Here is a 20,195-nt window from a genome sequence, read left to right as displayed (position 1 = left end):
AGAAAGAAAGAAAGAAAGAAAGAAAGAAAGAAAGAAAGAAAGAAAGAAAGAAAGAAAGAAAGAAAGAAAGAAAAAGAGAGAAAGAAAGAGAGAGAGAGAAGGAAGGAAGGAAGGAAGGAAGGAAGGAAGGAAGGAAGGAAGGAAGATATAATTTGGCATGTGCCAGTAGAATACCAGCTTCTCAAGGGCAGAGGCTTTGGCATTTTTGTGTTGGTATGCTCAGAGTCTGGAACTCAGTAAATTCTTTGGGGATTGCATTGGGAGAAGGATGAGATGGACCTACCAGTTGTTCCAATAGCATACAATGACCTCCCTGAGAGATGATCTGGGAGAGTCAAAGGGAGAAGGCATTAAGGAAGGTGCCGAGGGAGAGGTACAACCTGGCTTGGATCTTAAGGAAGTAAGAGAAGGGTTTCAATGGGTCAACCCATTCTAGGGATGAAGGATACTGTGTGCAAATACTTAGGGGTAAGAAAGTGCAAGGCAAGGCCAGGGAACTAGGGAGATGTCTGATTTCTTGGGAGCTCACAACACATGAAGGGGAGAAGTATGAAATCCTGGAAAGTCTCCAGTCTTTGATAGGCTCCTGTAGGCTGTGCTAGGAATCTGTGTACAATTAATTTATAGCATGGTTTCTATGGGAAAGTCTATTTTTGGCTGACTTACAAACACAATTCTCTAAAACAACCTGTTGGTCTGCAAAGACTTGCTATAATTGTAATCTTTCTCTTCTTTCTGCTTTTCTTCCAAGAATGCTCAAGGATTCCATTCTTAGACTTTGATCCTGGAAAGGATAAAACCAGATCATGGAGGGCTTTGAGTGGAGGCTTCATCCCTTGCCAATGAAAAGCCCCTGGAAGTTTTCAGACAGGGGGATGGCATAATTGGAATTGAGTGTGAGGGAGACCTTTTGGTAGTTGCGTGAAGGAAGAGGGGAGAGACTGGAGTCAGGAAGACCAGTTCACAGATCTTAGAGCAGCAGACCAGCTGAAAACAGGTGAAGGTGAGGCAAAGGTGGGATCATAAAGCAGGGAAGGGATGTGGCGATTGTTGTAGAGGAAGAACTGACAGCACGAGGGAAATGATTTGGGGGACGAGGTGAGGGGGATGGCTGGATGGGAATTAATGTGGTAGTCATAGTGGGGTAAAATGGAGGAGTAAGACCAGAAAGTCTTTGGAATGAGTTCAGGCTTTCACATACTAAAGTTAGAACCTTTGGAACTTCTGAGGATAAAGGCAGAACATGACTAAAACTTGAGGTAACAGAAATCCTCACATACAAGCAGCTCGCTGGGATATTAGTGATTCGTAAGTCAGCTAGAAACTTCCATTCCCATAGAAACCATGGTTTAAATTGTACCCAGACGCCCAGGACAGCCTGAAAAAAGCTCATGAGACCCAAAATGGAACTGAAATACTGAGCACTGGCAATTGAAAGTACAGTCTTTGCAAGAAAAGACAACTTCCAAAAATACAACAATGATGGCTTTCAATCTGAAGAGTTCCTGGTACTAGAGGATGCTTTGAGCCAGATCCCAGGATGAGAGCTGGAGCAGTCAGTCCTCTGACTGGGTCAGGCCATCTCTGGAATACTGTGAATAATTCTAGGAACGCACTGACAAGCTGGAGAGTGACCAGAAGGGGTTGGTGACCAGGCTGCTGATGGGCTTCAAATTCATGCCAGGTAAGGTCTAGTTGGAAGAACTGAAGGGAAAAGACTTTTGGGAGCCATGGCAGCTCCCTTCAAAGATTTCTAGGGCTATTTTGGAAGGAAGGAAGGAAGGAAGGAAGGAAGGAAGGAAGGAAGGAAGGAAGGAAGGAAGGAAGGAAGGAAAGAGGGAAGGAAGACTCCTCTTCATGAGTTTGAATTTGGCCTCAGACACTTACTGAGGCTGTATGACCCTGGGCAAGTCATTTAACTCTGTTTGCCTCAGTTTCCTCATCTATCAAATGACCTGGAGAAGGAAATGGCAAACTGCTCCTGTATCTTTACCAAGGAAACAAATCACAATCTCGAAGAGTCAGACATGACAGAACAACAGCTGCCAATTCCCCTCTTGGACCACTCTCATTGCTAGCCAGTTTTTCTCAATAGCTAGCCTAAATCTGCCTCTATGCAGCTCCTGGTTCTGCCCTTCACCACCTCCTGGTTCTGCCCCTGGAGACCAACCAGAACAAGTCTAGTCTCTCCTCCTCCCATACTAACCCTTCTGATACTTGAAGACAGCCCTTTGCACCCCCTTTAAGCCCCCATCCCAGGCTTCTCTCCTCTTGGCTGAATATACCCAGTTTCTTCAACAGATTCTCAAAGGATATGGACTCAAGACCCTTCACTCTCCTGGATGCCAGGACCCTAGAGGGTCTCCCTACCCCCACTCCATCTCCTGGTCATTGTTCATAATGTGGAGGCCAGATTCTTGGATCTCATGATACTAGGTTGTCCAACGTGGCCACAAGTTGTCCTCCTCCTGCCCCTCCTCATATTCTCCTCCCTGGGCATTTAAGCCTTGGCCTTCCTCACTGTGCCCTCTGGAAAGGCTTCTGCCCTCGGTAACAGTCACATTAACAGCTGGCATTTGTATGACTTTAAAATGTGCAAAATGCTTTACAAAGATGACCTCATTTCATCCTCACAAAACCTGGCAGGTAGCTACTGCTATATCCCCACTATATAGATGAGGAAATGGAGGCAACAGAGCTGAAGTGACTTGCCCAGGCTCACACCACTAGGCAGGGTCCAAGAACATAGTTGAACCCCTTTCTCCAAGCTCTTCTCCCTTGGTGCTCATCCCATCCTTTTGAATCAATGCAAACCTTTCATCTCCGATCTCATCGTTTTTAGCATGGGATCATATGAGGATCCAGAGAGCCCGTATCCTTCTGGGCAACTGCCCTAGAAGATGCCTCTGGGGTCTCTGGTTTGGCATTGGCCTCAGCCACCTGGAAAGTTTATTCTCTGGGGGAGGTCCTGGCGTCATCTTCCCGGAGTTGCTTTGTCTCACCACAGGGATGTCTCTTCTTGCCCAGTCAGGCTTCTCCTCTGCCCTAGGTGAAGGATGGGCACTGTTACCAGAGGGGGAAAGAAAACCAGAGTCTGTGCAAAGGAGGCCTGAGAGGGCAGAGCCTAAGGAAGGCTGGGAAAGAGAGGCAGGAGTCCATAGTGCCCCTGTCTGCCAGCAGAACCCCAGGCCAGAGCTGGTGGAGAAGGAGCCGGTGCCAGGCATGCTAAATATAGACCGAGCGTCAGCACCACAGGACCTGCGAGTCAGAAGGAGACAGATGCTGGGCTGCCTGAGAGCTGAGAATCAGGATGCCTTGATAGCAGCAAGCAGAGAGAAGCTTTTCCCTGTTCCACCCCACCTTGGGGCTTCCTCCCCTCACTCTGCCCTCATGCCCCCTGCTCCAGCGATTGGGGAGGGGGCTGTCCTTTCAATGCATCTCTCGCCAGCTAGCTGCCCTGCCGTGGCTGCCTGCTCTCTCCTGTCCCTGCCAAGGAGCAGCACCTCGAGGGGATGAGAATGGAGTGTGGCGAGGCTTAGCCGCCGAGCAGAATGCCCAGGCTGCCCCGCTCTGTGCCCTGACTCCCAGGCTCTGGGCTTCATAAGCTGCTGGCGAGAGGAAGCCGCTGTGTTGCCTCGAGAGTCCAGAAATAGCCACCTCGTTCATGGAGATGGGACATTGCTCTGTGCCAAGCAGGAGGCCAGGAGCTGGGCTGCCAGGGGGGCATAATGTGGAGACCCAGCACTGAGGGCCTTCTCAGCTCAGAGACTGGGATTCTAAGTATCAGGCAATGTCAGAGGACACAGAGAAAGGTATGGGCTAGAGAAACCAGGGAAGGCTGCACAGAGGAGGTGAATTGGTATCAAAGCAGGAAGGGCTGCCATTTGTAGAATTCTTTAAAATATACACACTGCTTAACACCTTATGCTGGCTCATTTGAACCCCACAAGGAATGCCCTACAAGGATTATTCTCTCCCTTTCAAAGGCGTTTCGTACAAAGAGGACTGCTTCTAAAGCCAGAGGATCTGGGTTCAAGTCCCACCAGCTCTGATTGCTACCCAAATGACCTTGAGTTTAACTTCCCTGAAACTCAGCTTCCTTATTGGTCAAATGAAGACCTCAGACTTGATTCCTGCAGCCTTCTGATGGAAGAAAAAAACCGAGATCCAGAGGTACAAAGTGACTTTCACATAGTCACACAGCAAGTAAGTTCAGGAGGCAAGATTCCCATGCTGCTCCCTCCTGACTCCAGCTTCCAATAGATCATAAGCTCCTGGAGGGCAGGGACTGTCACTATTGTCTTTGCACCCCAGTGCTCAGCACAATGCCCGGCACACAGTAGGCTCTTCATAAACATTTGTCGATTGACTGATGAATCAACCCTGCTTTCTCCTCTTTAAAAAACTCAAAGTCAAGCAACGTTTGAGCCAGAAGAGAGGAGGGAGGAGGCCAATGTGGAAAGTACAGGATCTGCCTGTCTGCTAAAATAAATAAATCAGGGAGTGGAGCGAGAAGAAAGTTAATAAATCCCCTGAGCCACCACACTGCTCACTCTGCAAAGAAAGCAACGGTGCCATGTTGGTCCCCGAGGAACGTGGGTGAGTTATTTTGGCCCCACAGTGACTCAGAAGGAAGTGATGCTCAACGTGGGGAAAGGAGTCCTCCTCAGTCTTTGCATCACACCATCGGGAGAGACGCTCGACCTCATCCGCTTCTCACAGTATAAAACAACTGGGAAAGCCTTTGGGCTCACTCCATCTCCCAGCCCCACAAAAATGTACGATGGCCAGCCAGATCTCAGTGTCTCTCTCTGTCTCTCTCTCTGTCTCTCTCTCTGTCTCTCTCTGTCTCTCTCTCTCTCTGTCTCTGTCTCTGTCTCTGTCTCTCTCTCTCTCTCTCTCTCTCTCTCTCTCTCTCTCTCTCTCTCTNGTCTCTCTCTCTCTCTCTCTCTCTCTCTCTCTCTCTCTCTCTCTCTCTCTCTCTCTCTCACACACACACACACACACACACACACACACACACAGCTCCCCCAAAGATGAGAATATTTCATTTTGTACATATGTGTTCACATGTTGTCCCCCATGTTGAGGGATGGACTCCTTGAGGGCAGGGACTGTTGTTGGCCTCTTTTTTATCCCCAGTACTTGGCATTCAGGAGGAACATAATAAGTGTTTGTTGACTAACTGACTGCTAAGGTCTAAGAAGCACATTGGCATTTCTAGCTCCATTCAAAGATGCAAATCCAGGTCAATCCAGCAAACATTAATTAAGCACCTACTATGTGCGGGAGCCTATATTCCACTGGCAGACAGAAGAACAAATAAACAGATCAGTAAATACAAAGTGACTTGAGGAGAGCCCCAGCAACCAGACAGTCGGGAAAGACTTTTTGTAGGAAGTGAACCAATGTGTTTCGGCTGGGCTTTCACTGAAGCAAGGCAATTAGACAACTGCTCACCCCAAAGTGAGCCGGGATCGTTTCACAGCTAGGACTGGTGGTGGCAGGTGGGACTTACCCTTTGAGGGGCCCATGGCCTCCCCCTCCATGGCAGAGCTGGCTGCCTGACACACTCCTGGGCAAACCATCTCAACTTGTGAGCTTCAATTTCCCTCTTTGTAAAAAATATCAACAGCACTAACCTCACAGGGTTATTACGAAATGAGATGTTGGTAAAGAGTTTTGCAAACCTGAAAATATCCTAGAAATACGGAAATACAGAATTTCTTGTTCAATTCTTGCCTAAATCCTCTGGGAAGGAGCTGGGCAGTACCTTCAGGTCTTCTGATGGCCCTTTGACTTTTTACAGATAAAAGGTCACACTTTGGCCCCAAGTCAGTTTATCTTCACCTAGGATCAACGGTCAGCCCACCTCTGTGGGAGTCATATATGTGTCCAGTGATATCATCCAGGGGAATCACTCTTGTTTAAAGGAGTGCTATATCTATAAGCACTGGGGAGTAGAGTGCTTTACTTGGAGTCAGAAAGACCTTAATTCAAATCCCACCTCCTATACATCGTAGCTGTGTGACCCTGGACAAATCACTTACCCTCTGCCTGCCTCAGTTTCCTCATCCAAAAAATGACAATAATATTAGCACCTGCCTCACAGGTTTATTGGGATGATCAAATGAAGTAATATTTGTAATGCAAATCTTAAAGTGCAATATAAATATTATTGTTCTTATCATTATCATTATTATCATTAGACAGAGCTGGCTTTGGAATTAAGAAGCCCTGAGAACAGAGAAAGTACATTGGGGACAGCTAACTGGCTCAGCAGATTGAAAGCCAGGCCTAGAGAAGGAGGTCTTTGGTTTAAATCTGGCCTCAGATACCTCCTCACTGTGTGACCCTGGGCAAGTCACCTAGCCCCCATTGCCCAGCCCTTACTACTCTTCTGCCTTGGTACCAATACACAGTGTTGATTCTAATATGGAAGGTAAAAGTAAAAAAAGTGCATCAAACCTCAAGTCCAGCACACACACACACACACACACTCTCTCTCTCTCACACACACACTCACACACACTTTCTCATACACACTCTCTCACACACACTCACACACACACACTCACTCTCTCACACACACACACACACTCTCTCACACACACACTCACACACACTTTCTCATACACACTCTCTCACACACACTCTCACACACACACACTCACTCTCTCTCTCACACACACACACACACTCTCACACACACACACACTCTCTCTCATACACACACACTCACACACTGTGTTTGGATGTCCTTTTCCCATACTGGGCAGATTTTAGACAGTTCTCCCAAGAGACACCTAAAAACTCTCTTGTCCAGCCTTGCTTTTTCGAGAAATATTTCTGCTGCTCAGAGATGACCTGTCCCTCTGCCTGTCTGTGTTCACCATCCTGTCATTTTTATTTTCAAGGTAGCAGTGAAGCGGGTCCCCACTCTCTAATCGTTGTCTCTGCTGAACCCTCCTTGAACCCTAGGGGTGCACCCAGAGCCTTCCAGAGCACACAGGACTCTCCGTTGGCCTGAGACACCAGGTCACAACGTATCTCGTTCCCACCCACCCACCCAGTTGCTTCTATGTGAAACTGGTCTCCATTTTTATTGTCAGATGAAGTGGAAATAAAGCTCAGATTCTGACTGAGCAAAGAGAAGAGTCTCCTGTCCCTTCTAGATTCTTCCCTCAATCACTTCACTGGGAAGGGGAAGGGACCAGGCATTTATGTAGCCCCTACTGTACACACTGTAGTAAGGGCTTTACAAACATAATCCCATTTTATTCTTATAACAGCCCTAAGAGACTGATGCCATTAGTATCCCCATTCTACTCTTGAGGAAACTTAGGCAGATGCCCAGGGTCACACAGCAGGGAATAATCTAAGGCCTGATTTGAACTCAGAACTTCCCAACTCCAGGCCTCTCCTCTGTCTGCTGTGGTACCACCTGCTGCCCTAATGGCCACTGGCCCAAATGAAACTCCACATGTAGTGGGAAACTTCAAACACAGAGGCAGTCTGCCGTAGTGAATCCAGGGCAGGCCTTGGAGCTGAGAAAGCCCACATGCAAGTCCTCCTTCTGAAACATGTGGCCTGGGTGACTCTGGGCAAGTCAGATGGCCTCTGTTAGCCAGCCCAGTTGCTGGTACTTGAAGCACTTGAGAAACCTGTCTGTCTCCATCATTCTCTGTGGGTGTCTCTGTCTCTCTCTCTCCGTCTCCCCCACCATTTCTCAGTGCCCATCAGACAATCCTTTGAAAGCATAAGTAGGGGGCAGCTGGGTAGCTCAGTGGATTGAGAGTAAGGCCTAGAGACAGAAGGTCCTGGGTTCAAATCTGGCCTCAGACACTTCCCAGCTGTGTGACCCTGGACAAGTCACTTGATCCCCATGGCCCACCCTTACCACTCTTCCACCAAGGAGCTAATACACAAAAGTTAAGGGTTTAAAAATTTTTTTAATTAAAAAAAAAGCATAAGTGGCAGACCAGGTACTTGTCTGTTCTTGCAGAGCAGCCCTCTGCTCATGGGCAGTCCCCTCCACTGATGACCAGCCTGCTCAAATCAAATAGAACCTCGAAGCTCTCCACAGGAAACCAAGCCTCCCCAGTCCCAGCCCCCAAAGGGGAAAGAGGACCAGAAATGACACCAATGAGGGGTCCGAGGGCTGCATAGACTGGAAGAGAAAAGACTTTGGAGGACTTGACAGCTATCAGCCAGTCACAGAACAACTGTCCCATGAGAGAAGAATTAGTCTTGTTCGGCTGGGTGCCACGAGGCAGAGTTTGCACTCATGGGGAGAGCTGCAAAGGGGCAGCGTTAGGCTGGCTCTCAGGAGAAACTTCCTAGCCATGAGAACCATCACTAGAGGGTCTCAAGGCAAAGCTGATGACAAGGAAATGGCTACCATCTTGGGAAACCAGAGAGACATAAGACTCATCTTTAGAGACTGAATGATGCCTGCCCAGGCTTGGACAAGGATCTTGCTGAGAATAAAGGAAAGCAAAGACCCAGGGAGTATGTAGACGCCTCAGAATGGGAGGAGAAAGGTGTGGATAACAAGACCTTTGACAGACTCCAAAAATAGCCATGTGGAGGCGGGAAGGCACACAGTCAGAAGCAATGGGAGAGCCCTGGGATTCCCAGAGGCTGCAGAAAAGAGACCCCAACATCATTGCTTTGTAAGGGATGGAATTTGTCCTTTTGGCACTACCTTGACCAAGTATTTGTGGAATTCCCAAATCAAACACCAGCCAATCAGTTCTGCAGTTCAGTGAAAGTGTTGAGGCAAACTCCCAGTGCCATTCTTGGAGCAGATGAGTAGGCACTTCCAGGGTGCCCCCACCTGTCACTCCTTCACCTTTCTGAGGAAATCATCTGAGCATGACCTAAAAACATGGAGTTCATTTTACTTTTTTCTGCTCATTAGTGAGTTTTAGCTGTTGACTTGTCAGTTGCCATGGAAATCTCCACAGAGTCAGAATTTCACCATACCAACTCATTTTTATTAATTCATTAAATAAAATATTTATTAAATTTCATCCATGTCAGGCATCCTGAGTGTGGGAGAAAAGGTGATGCCTGTGGGGCACCTTTAGGGATAAACTGAATGTCAGGGTGAATGATTCCATGTGGATGAGGATGGACCAAGAGGTCACGTCATCTGTCATGAGTTATTTTTGACACTTCGTGCCTTGGACAGAGGGAGAGGGCTGTGGTGTACTGAATAGAATCTATTTACCTCTAATGAGGTAACTCCAACTGAGACCGATGAGCAGGGACCCTGGGGTTGAGCATTTTCCAGAGGCTCTCCCTGGCTTCCTTGAGGATCCACGTCTGAAATTAATCTGATTTCCGATGAGCTCTGCTCCCCATGAAGGAAGTAACAACAAATATCCCATGGGAAGGGAAAGGAATAGCCGTTTATAGATGCCTGCTTTATACTGGACACTATGCCAAGTGCATATCACAACAGATTTCCCAGGGAAGTACTGTTACTCTTCCCATGTTATAGTTGAGGAAACTGAGGCAAACAGAGGTTAAATAATTTGTCTAGAGTTACACAGCTAGTAAATGTCTGAGGCTAGATTTGAACTTCGGTCTTCCTGGCTCCAAGCCCAGAGCATTCTATCCACTAAACCACTCTCCTCTGGCCTTGGTGCTGAATCCTTTTGAAGGGATGGAAATGGCATAAATTTAGTACTTACCAACTTGAATGACCCAAGACCCCTCAATCCCAGACTAGAAGGGTCTCAGATGCTGTCTGGTCCAACTCTTCGATTTAGAAATGAGGATGCTAAGACCCTCCTTAGAGAAGGGAATGGCCTTGCTGGAGATTACAGAGATATACAGAATTTAGTTCAAGAAGGATCAGCTTGTGCTCCTAGAGGAGGGTTTAGGATGATGCTTCCCCTGAGGATGTCCCGGAGGAGTCCCCATTGGAGTAGGAAATCCTGAGGGCCACAATGGATTTTTAAGTTCTCTATATCATTTGAACTCAGTTCAGTGAATAGCAGCCCCTCCCCAAACCACCATTGCTGAGAAGCTAGCATGTGGCATGTGACATTGGGGAAGGACGTTGGTGGGGGTGAAACAACTTAACAAGAGCCTTAACAACTTTGGAATTGCTTTTAAGTGGAAAACCATATAATCATGAGGGCATAATTAAAGAAAATAGGCTTTCATTGCAGGAGGGCAATTTCAGTTAAATCAAAGAAACACTGTTTGATGATATGAACTGGCCATTTGGCCCCCACAGAGGAACTCCCTCAACTGGCAGTGACTGCAGGCTATCTGTAATTTGTTGTCTTTGCCAGAGGCAGCACAACAACTCAGTGATGGAGGTGAAATATGAACCCAGGTCTTCCCGACTCTAAGTCTATGCAGCCTGGAATCCATCACTGAAATCTTCCTATAGGATAATGTACATAAGGGCTTGGCAGATTCTTGAGCATTATAGCTCCTAATCTGGCAAGTGAAGGAGACAGAAGAGCACTGAACTTGTGCCCCCTGGGATTCCTTTCTTACACAGGACATCTTTGTCCCTTATCTTTCTACTGTTGCTTCTGACAGGTCCAGAAGACAGCTAGTGTTGCCTTTTTTTACCAAAAAGTTTCTCTTGACTGAAAGGTCAGGAGGGGTCCTTGAGGATGTCTGTCAAGTAGCCAATCAACAAGCATTTATTAGGCACCTCCTATGTGCCAGACACTGTGCTGGAGGTACAAATACAAAGAATGAAACAGGTGTTCCTCACAAGAATATAAGTTTAGAGTCAGAAAGATCTTCTGCATTTGGCATGGGTGGCCACAGGCAAATTATTTAAGGAGTTTGAGCCTCAGCTTTTTTATTTCAAATGGGGTAATAACACCTTCTGTGTCTATATTCCAGGCAACTGAGATGCATACGTATAGTGCTTTGGAGACTCTACAGCAATGTCTTCTCCCAGTTATGCTGGGCAAGGCTAAGGTGCCAGGGGAAAGTGGGGGCAGCCGTGTAGCTGGCATTCTGGCCAGCTCTTCCTTGTTCCAGCACACAGATGAGGAGAAGAAAAAGAAATAATTCAAGAGAATCCGATTTCTGCTATACTAAATGATCCCACTCCATTTAAACCCTGGTGTTGCCAGGTTACTCTACTAGAAATGGGGCCTATGGAGTGTGGAATGAAAGGAAATTGAGTTGAATTGGGCACAGTAAGTAGGAGGGAAAACTCTGAATGACAAAGTCACTGAAAAAAAAAACACAGCCAATAATGGAACTTGAAGCTCCCTTGCTATCCCAGCCTCCAGTCATCTCTCAGCTACTGCAGCTTCAGAAATACCCTTGGTGTGGAGCCCTGGGTCCTCACTACTCAGCGAGAACCAAAGATAACATGACCTCTCTCAGAGCCTTCCCATCTTTCCCAGATCAGGCACAGAAGATACCTCAGGGATCTGTCCTTGGGAAATAGTCCTGAAGACAGGAAAGTCTAAAACCATGGACTCTGCTGTTAATCTCATGTTATTATTATTACATGACATATAATAATAATATTATTATATTAACATATATGTTAATCGCATCATCTCAATGTCCCTGGATGACTCGAATGTACAGAAATCTCTTGGTGCTGGTGTTTTAGGGCAACAGGACTCTTCCAGCCCTGGCCCCATCTTGAGAAAACGGTGGGAGAAGGATGAGCTCTGAGTGCCTCCCTGATTCTGAAGTTCTAAGCCTTGAAATCACTTCTCTGCCAGGTTTCTCCCAATGCCAATACTTTGGACAAGGACATCCCCATCGGTCATGACTGTTCTAGGTCGACCAATGTTTTCCAAGCACCTGTTATACCAGGAGTTTGGAGAGGTTCAAAATGCCTTCATTATTGGCTTCACCCCCAAGGCATGTTTTACGCCACCGTTCAACCTCTCCCAAAGTTAGTAAAAATCGTTCCCCGTTAGCCCTCACCACCCCCTGAATGTTGCCCCTGTCTCTGGCTCTACTTTTATCATTGGACATTTGTGTTTGTATCTTGCACCCCTGCTAGATTGCAAACTTACTAGGGCAGGGACCCCGTCTAACCCCAACTTTGGTTCTTCCTTGAAATAGAGCACAAGGAATCAGTTAAAATTATTCATAGCCCCCCACAAAAATCATCATTTTAAAATATTTGTGGAGTAAATTAGCCAACTAATCAATCACAAGACTTTTTGAAGGAACTAGGTAGCAGCTAGGTGGTACGGAGGGTAGACTGGTGGACTTGGAAGCAGGAAGATCTAAGTTCAAATGCTACCTCACCCACACAGTAACAGTGTGACCTTGGACAAACCTAATGTCAGTTTGACTCGGTTTTTTCACTGAAAAAAAATGGAAATAATAACAGCACCTACTTCCCAGGGTTGTTGTGAAGATCAAATGAGGTAAATGTCTTTAATGATGCTTTACACAACTTGGAACAATATGAATTATTATTAAGCACCTACTAGGTGCCAGACACTGTGCTGAGCTCTGGGGATTAGTACAAAGAATGAAACGATCCCTACTCACACTGTGCTTACATTCTAATAGGGAGACTAGAACATACACTATATGTCCTAAGTATAAAGTGAATAAATACCTATAAATACAAGGTGTTCAATATAAGGGGTACTGTGGGAGGTAAGGCACTAGCAGTCTGGAGGGATCAGGAAAGGCTTCATGCAGGGAATGGTGCTTGGTTTGCCTCTTACTGATGCAGATCATACTGAGAAAGACTCGGTAAATTCTCTCTACAAGATGGAGGTAAAAAGGAGAGTGCTCCAGGGGGCAGGGATGGCCAAGACAAAGGTATAGAGAGGGGAAAGAGAGTTTTATGAGTGAAGAACAGAAAGAAGGCCAGCATATGGGAAAGACACATGTCCAATAGTTCTGGGAAAGAGAGGCAGGGTGGGTTTTGAAAAATGAAACAGAGGGGTTTATCATTGATCTTTAAGGCAACAGGAACCCACTAGAGTTGGCTGAGCAGGGGTGTAACATGGTTGTATCTGCCCTTAAGGGAAATGACTTTCACATCAGTGTGGAGGATGGACCAGAGTCAGGAGAGACCAGAGACTGGGAGATCTAGCTGTCGCAATAATCCAGGTGGAGTGACGAGGAATGATGAAGACCTGGACAAAGGTGGTGGCTGTGTGGTTGGGGAGAAGGATGTGGCTAGAAGAGAAGTTAAAGCAGAGACAGCAACATCTGGTAGGGAGCTGAAGGTGCCACTGACATTACAAAGCTAAGGTGTAAGAAGGTTGGTTGTGCCCTTGACGGCAATAGGAAAAATTGACGAGGAGAAGATTTAGGAGGAAAGACATGGATCAAGTTTTAGATGTGTTGAAGTTATCGGAATGTCCATTAGGCAATCTGGGGTAAGGAAATGAAGGAACTCAGGAGAGAGCCTGGGAATGACTATACCAATATGGGGGAAGTCGTTCATATTGAGATAATTAACCTTGAGAGCTAAGGCAGTTACCAAGAGCCAGTATGCAGAGAAGAGAGAAGAAGGGCTAAGGCAGAATCTTGGGGAACTGTTGACATTTGAGGGACAAGATTTGGATGCTGAGTCAGCAAAGGAAATTAAGGAAAAGCCAGACAGGTAAGAGACAAATCATCAGAAATTAGTGTCAGGGAAACCCAGAGCAGAAGAAAGTACAGGAGGAGAGAGTGAGCTTTGATCCAAGAACAACTAGCATCTTTGCATTTCTTCACACAAAACTCTCCATCTCCTGGCTCCCCTCTATGCCTGGAACACTCTCCTGGCTTTCCTGATCTCTCAATTCCTGTGCCTTCCCCATTGATTATTTCTGGTTTAGCCTGTCTCTACTTGGTTTGTACATAGTTGCCATCCCCCTCCCATTAGACTGTGAGCTCTTCTAGGGCAGGGGTTGTCTTTTACCTTTCTTGGTATGCCCAGTGCTTAGCACCATGCCTGGCTTACGCAGGTGCTTAAGGATGGTTTACTGACTGCCAGACGTGTCGACAACATCAAATACGGTAGAGTTGAGAGGGAAGAAGAAAAAACGCAGTCAGATACGTGGGGCAGGGAGACTGCACACTGTCCTGCTCTCCTGGAACTGGAGAGAAACCAGGGCTGGCCTTGGTAGAACTCCCACTGGCAGATCCCACTGGGGTAGAGGATGGGAAGAGGATAGATAGGCGGCTCCTTCTTGAAGCGCCCTCACCTGGCCACTGGGGGAGACGAAGCGCTGATTGAGAAGTTTGCCCAAATGGTTTTTAAAAATATTTAGCAATTGCCATCTGGGGCTCGCAGCCCTGGCACCCCTGACTTCAGCCCCATGTTCTTCTCTTGCAGCTGAAACCAAGATTTGCTTCAAGTACTACCACGGAGTGAGTGGGGCTCTGCGGGCAACCACCCCCAGCGTGACCGTCAAGAACTCGGCGGCCCCCGTAAGTCTCCCTGGCCTCCCCTCCTCCTCCTCTTCAGCATCCCAGCTCAGCTCCCCTCTTTTCCCTCTTTCTGCCTCTCATGTTTCTTTCTAACTTGGATGGAGCAGTTTTAATTCTCTTTAAAAATTAATCATAATGATAGCGCTGTGGTGCTTTTAACAGCTCGGGAATGCCTCCGCCATGGAGGGTGTGGGGAAGCTCAGCCACATCAAGGAATAAACTCTAATCCTACAGGACATTTTTTCCTTTCAGATTGTCCTAAAATCTTAAAGGCCTCACTTGTTCCCAGTCTGCCCTTCCCCTACCAGCTCCCAGGTCTAGGCTTGGTCTGGAGTTACTGGCCAACGCACTTCTTCTAAGGAGCTCATGAATTTTGTGTGCGGGTGTCCAGACTATCTATCCCGGGTAGGACCCCTCCCCCAAGACCTCTCTTTAAATAGTCTGCTCTGGATGCCCCCCAAACCTGCCTCCTAGAACTAATTCTGTTCTCTTCTGGGAGAAACACGGCCACGTTTGGAGCAGGGTCTCGCCCCAAGAATGGGCCATTCAAACTCCCTTCAATCCAGAAGAAAAGAATTTTATTTGAAGAAGTGGTTTGTGGTGGCCTAATAGCTGGTGGAATAATCAGGGCGCCAATCAGGTCGCCAGAGGGCCAACAGACAAGCCCAAGGGCCAGTAGAGTAGCCTCTTTGGAGCAGATAGTACGGAGAAGCAGTTGTGCTTTAGTGTCAGTCACTGAAGACTGGCAACTTCCACGGCCAAATGGTAGCCTCTGTGGATCAGGGTAGCCGTAAATGTTGGCGTCTGGGAGCTTGCCATGTCCCAGGCCCAATTCAGATGGAGGAACGGTTTGGGGTTTGTTGCCATAGGGACCAAGGAGCACGCCCAAGTTTGGGGGATTCTTCTGGAAGGCCAGTCCCCAGTCCCCAGGGCCCAGGCCCCCATGGTCCACCTGGTCATCCTTTGTCAGTGGTCTCACTGCCCTCCTGAGATGAGAACATGGGGTGGGGGTGCATACATTGGAGGGCCCCTACGGGTGACGAATTCTGCCTTTCGGATCTCAGAACAATATGGGTGAAGAATAAAAGAGATTAGGCCAGAGCGGAGGGCCGGTATAGAGTATTACAGGCCCAGGACACAGTGTGGGCAACTGGGCATCCTGCAGTCCCTGCCTGACTAATGCCGAAACTCCAGGTTTTGCAGCTGCTGTTGAGCCAGAGCTAACTGTGGGGAACGCCAGATGGCAGTGTGAGGGGCCCCTTCCTATGGCCACCCCTCAGGGCCTATGACCTGCCCTCTTCAATTCCACACCCCCAGATTTGCCCCCCTCCCCCCACATAGCTGGGATTCCTTTTTCTACCGACGAGGGGTCATGTCCTGAAGAAGCCATTTTAGCCCCAAAGGATGAGCGAGGTCTGGCTGGAATCGACACTCACGAGTGTCATGGAGTCTGAGGGTCTCAGGAGCGTTCAGCTCGGTGCCTGCCCCACTCTTGCCCAGCCTGAGCGTAAAGGGCTTTATAAACCGTAAAACCCTGTGTCAGGCCACCTATTGGAGGGTACCTTAGTGAGGGCACAACATAGAGGGCAGGATCTGAGATTCGCAGGTAGAGAGCCCTGAATTCAAATCCTGCCTCTAAGCCTTTCTAGCTAGGTAATGAGGCTGGGCAAGCATTGACTTCTCTGCATCTCGGCTCTATCACCTGCCCCCCAGGGGCTGGGGGTAGAAGGGGTGGGCGGAATGGTGCCCAGCACACCTCCATCAAAGGGTTCCAAAAGGAGACAATATGTGCCAAATACCTGCCAGACAGTATTCCACAAAGGCCAGAGAGGGCTTGGTCCACAGGAAAGAGCAGAGGACTTAGAGTCGGTGAACCTTCATTCAAGCCTCCCTTCCTCTCTTTCTTATTATTGCGTGACTCTGGCTGGGTCACTTCTCCTTGGACTCTCAAAGTACTGGAAAAGGAGGGAGTTGCCAGATCTTCCCTAAAGACTCTCCCAGCACTAAGCCTCTGATCCTGTGTAAGGAGGAGAATGGAGTTAATGAGTGAGCATCAGCCACCCTATTACACCGTGATCCTCTGATTGTGGGTTAAAGGGACTGGGGGTTCCACTCATATCGGGAACTCCCATGTGAAGAAATTCCCTTTGTCAATGAGGGCTGGTACTTTCTCTGTAAGATGGTCTTAGAGAGCTAAGTAGATCACCGAAAGGTTAATGACTTACCTAGGGTCACATAGCTAGTGTTTGTCAATCAATAAACATTTATAAAGCACCTACTGTGTGCCAGGCATTACCCTAAGGGCTGTCTGAGTTAGCACCTGAAGGCAGGCCTTTCTGACTTTCGGGTCAGCTCTCCATCCTCCAGGGCCAGCTGCCTCTCCTCTGAGCCTGGGTATTCATGTCACCATCCTATACATTTCACAGTCCATCAGACCCACGTTGTACAAGATTGGCCCTGAAAAAGAAGATCAATGGGTATAACCCAAGTGTCAAGCCATTCCCCGGCTCCCCAACCCACATCTGGCCACAGCATTCAGAAGATGTCATTTGGTCTCTTCTGTTAAAGAGAAAAGGGGGTGAGCATTCGCTGAGTGCCTGCTGTGTGTTAATAGGAACACAGAGTAGCGCCTGTCACTGTCACTCTACAAATATCTCATTTTCTGTAAAGACAGCTGATTCCCACAAACTCTGAATCTGATGCTCTGAGAGGATCCACTCGGATCCAGGGCATCCTCCTGGGCCTCAAACACCTAAAACCCCGAAAACATTCATGAAGCATCTGGAACGTTGGACGATGAGATCTCCCAGCAGACACAGCCTCGAAATCTCAGCCCTCCAGAAGCTCACGATTGGGAGGGATGTACCCAGCCCAATGAGGCCCAAACTTAAAATCCTCTACACGTGGCAAGTGGCCATCCCATCTCTGCCCAGAGACCTCTGGGGTGGGGGACTCACTCCCACTGCTGGCCACTCCACATGGGAATAACTTTCTTATGCCAAGCCTGACCCTGGGCAGCTACCACCCCCTTCTTTCTGTGCTTCTGCTTTTGTCCTTGGGGGCCAAGCTGACCAAGTCTGGCCCCTCTTCTGGTTGACAGCTCCACACTGAGGCCACTCCTCTCACTCTAAAGTTTTGAAAAATGGAGTCCCAGACAGTCCCCAAAGCCCAACCACCAAGTCCACAGAGTAGACCCTGCCCCATTGGTTGTGAAGGGGAGTCTAGAGAAAAGCAGAACGCTCCTGGGCTCAGAAGGGTTCGCTGAGCAGCATTTGTTGGCAAGCCTTAATGTGGAGAGAACTTGTCAGTAAAAGCCTGATGCTCCAGGATGCCATCCTCAGACAACAGGGACTTGGGCTTCTTTTATAGGAAAAACGCTGATGTTCTCTGCTGGCTGGACTCTTTGTCGTCCTTTTGGTCAGAGGAGCATGCCCTGATTCCACTCCAGGCTAATTTATTTTCTCTTCCTAATTCCCCTGGCCTCTCACTGCCTTAACTTAGCCATTCATAGCGTGGAATATTGAGGCCTTACTTCTGTTAGCCTGGCAGAAACCTCCCAAGTCATTCATCCTATCTTCCTGATTAGGAAATCCCTCGTGAAGCATTTGATACCAAGTCTTCTGATGGTTCCCATTGCTCTTTTAAAGTCATGCCCCCAGGGGTTATGTGCCTGTGATTCCTTCCCCAGCCAGTCCCTCCACAGAAGCAGCTACCAGGGCGGCTGTTCCGCACCTCCTCCCGCACATACACACACATCTAGCTCCCTTTTCCCACTAATTCCAGATCCAGCAGCTGGAACAGTTGCTGCTGAGTCCCTGCCCCATCCTTATTGGTAAGCCCAAATAGGGCTTCACCCCATTTATTTCCCTGCCTGGCAGCCAGCCCTATAAAGCACCTTCCTAAACTTAGCCAACCTGGTTCTCAGAGACAGACAGGCCAATGTGTCATCAGTCAGCCAACAGGCATTGATTAAGTATCTGCTCTGAGTCAGGCACTGTGCTAAACTCTAGGGGTATAAAAAAATAAAATGTCGGCAAGGAGCTTCCATCCTAAAGGGAGAAATATGCACCTAAATCAGTACACAGACGATGTGTAGATTCCATACAACATAACCAAAGAGGTGAGGTTGCTGCTAGCTAGCAGATCATCATTTATAGAGGCATCACTTATAGAAAGTGGAATCTAAGCTCTGAATCCTAAAGGAAATCGGAGATTCTAAAAGGGAAAGGTGAGAAGGCATTTCAGGTAAGGGGGAAGCTGGGGCAAAGATTCAGAGCTGGGAAATAGCATGTTGGGTGTGAGAAATGGCAGATAGGGTTAGTATGTGGCATGTATGAGAGGGAGTAAAGAGGCTGGAAGGACCGGGCTGTAAAGGACTGCCAAATTGGGGACCTGCTGTATGATCCTAGCCCATGCTTGCACTCCACTGCTAGTACAGCCTTTGAGAAGCCAAGACCACATTCTCCCCATCACAAAGCATTGGAAGAAGAGAAGGTCGTCGTAGGCCTAGAAGATGGAGAAGAGGAACAATGTGGGCTCTGTTTTAGGCAACCAGGCTCCTCCTCTTCTCTTCTTGTTCCTATCAGAATGTGCTATGGGAGTCTTCTCATCTGCTTAATGTCTAAGGGACTGATAACAAATTGAAGTCTTAGTCCTTTTGGTGAGCATTGGACAACAACCAAGGAAAGAGGTAAGGAAATGAGACTCTCTCTCCCTGGGAGGTGGCACAATACAGGCAACTGCCTACTCTTCCTCCAACTAAGGACTGCCCTACACAATGGTCATCATTGGAGAATCTTTGTGTATTCAGCAAACACACTGTTATTGTGTTTTCTCCTGATACTGCTTGCCCAGAAGAGTCATGTTACACTTTGTAAAAATTATTGTGAATTTGAAGCTAAAAAATTTGTGATTTTTCTTAAGATAATTAAAAGACAACCTGGTGTGCCACTAACTCAGAGTGACCCAGATAGAACTGAGTTAAGGACTGTAAAACCAATCATCTCTCAGAAGGTATAACAGAACCTCAATGAAACTGGTCATGCATTCACTCAACAATCATTAATCTCAAAATGTATCTGGCATACCTTGAAAAGTGGTCCAAGAGATGCAAGGTTTAGATAAGAGAACTCGCTCTGCTTTCCAGTAGTCCAGAGAAGAATGGGACTCAAGTCAGGAGAGACGTGCCATTCCATGACAACTGCTGAAGAAAGCTACTGAAAACAAGTACTTGGTGAAGTCTCAAGGGGAAGGTTATTGTTGATTAACTGGATTGAGGATGTCATCACAAAGGGGGTGGAATTTAAAAGGAAGATTAAAAGGAGAAGCCAAAATTCAATGGGTGATGAGAGAGAGGGAGGACTTTCCATGATGAGGCAAGCAAAGGCAGGGAAGTGGGAGAGCACAGAGCATGTTCAGAGGGAAAGAGTACAGTTGAATAGGAACATAGAGCCCATGTATATGTAATGAGAGACAAGGATAAAAAAGATGGTTTCATAGTCCTTGAATGCCAGGCAGAAGAGTTTGAAGCTTACACTGGGGGGGCAATAGGGAAAACTGAACATTTTGAGCAAAGGAACGACCTAACCAGATAATAATGATATTAGCTAAGAAATCATGAAATTAGCACTTTCAATGCCTTACAGTCTAGACTTTCTGTGTATGAAACCATTTTTCCATTCAAGACAACCCTGTGAGGTAAACTTTCTAGGCAGCCTCACCTCCATTTTACAGATGAGAAAACTTACCCAGAGACTATCTTTCTCCTGGACAGACAGCTAATGAACACTGACAATGAA

General features: G+C 47.5%; 1 protein-coding gene across 1 annotated transcript in view; it reads left to right on the top strand.

The window, feature by feature from the left end:
• Positions 1 to 20,195, top strand: part of HECW1 (HECT, C2 and WW domain containing E3 ubiquitin protein ligase 1) — a 161,360-nt gene that overhangs the window by 32,543 nt on the left and 108,622 nt on the right. The window contains exon 3 of the mRNA XM_044675362.1: positions 14,303 to 14,397. Coding sequence (XP_044531297.1) covers positions 14,303 to 14,397 — 95 coding nt within the window. The remainder of the gene's footprint in view (positions 1 to 14,302; positions 14,398 to 20,195) is intronic.

This window comes from Gracilinanus agilis, chromosome 1, assembly GCF_016433145.1.
Source record: "Gracilinanus agilis isolate LMUSP501 chromosome 1, AgileGrace, whole genome shotgun sequence".
NCBI lineage: Eukaryota > Metazoa > Chordata > Mammalia > Didelphimorphia > Didelphidae > Gracilinanus > Gracilinanus agilis.
Note: the sequence above shows the minus strand (reverse complement) of the source record. Positions and strands in the feature narration are given on the sequence as shown.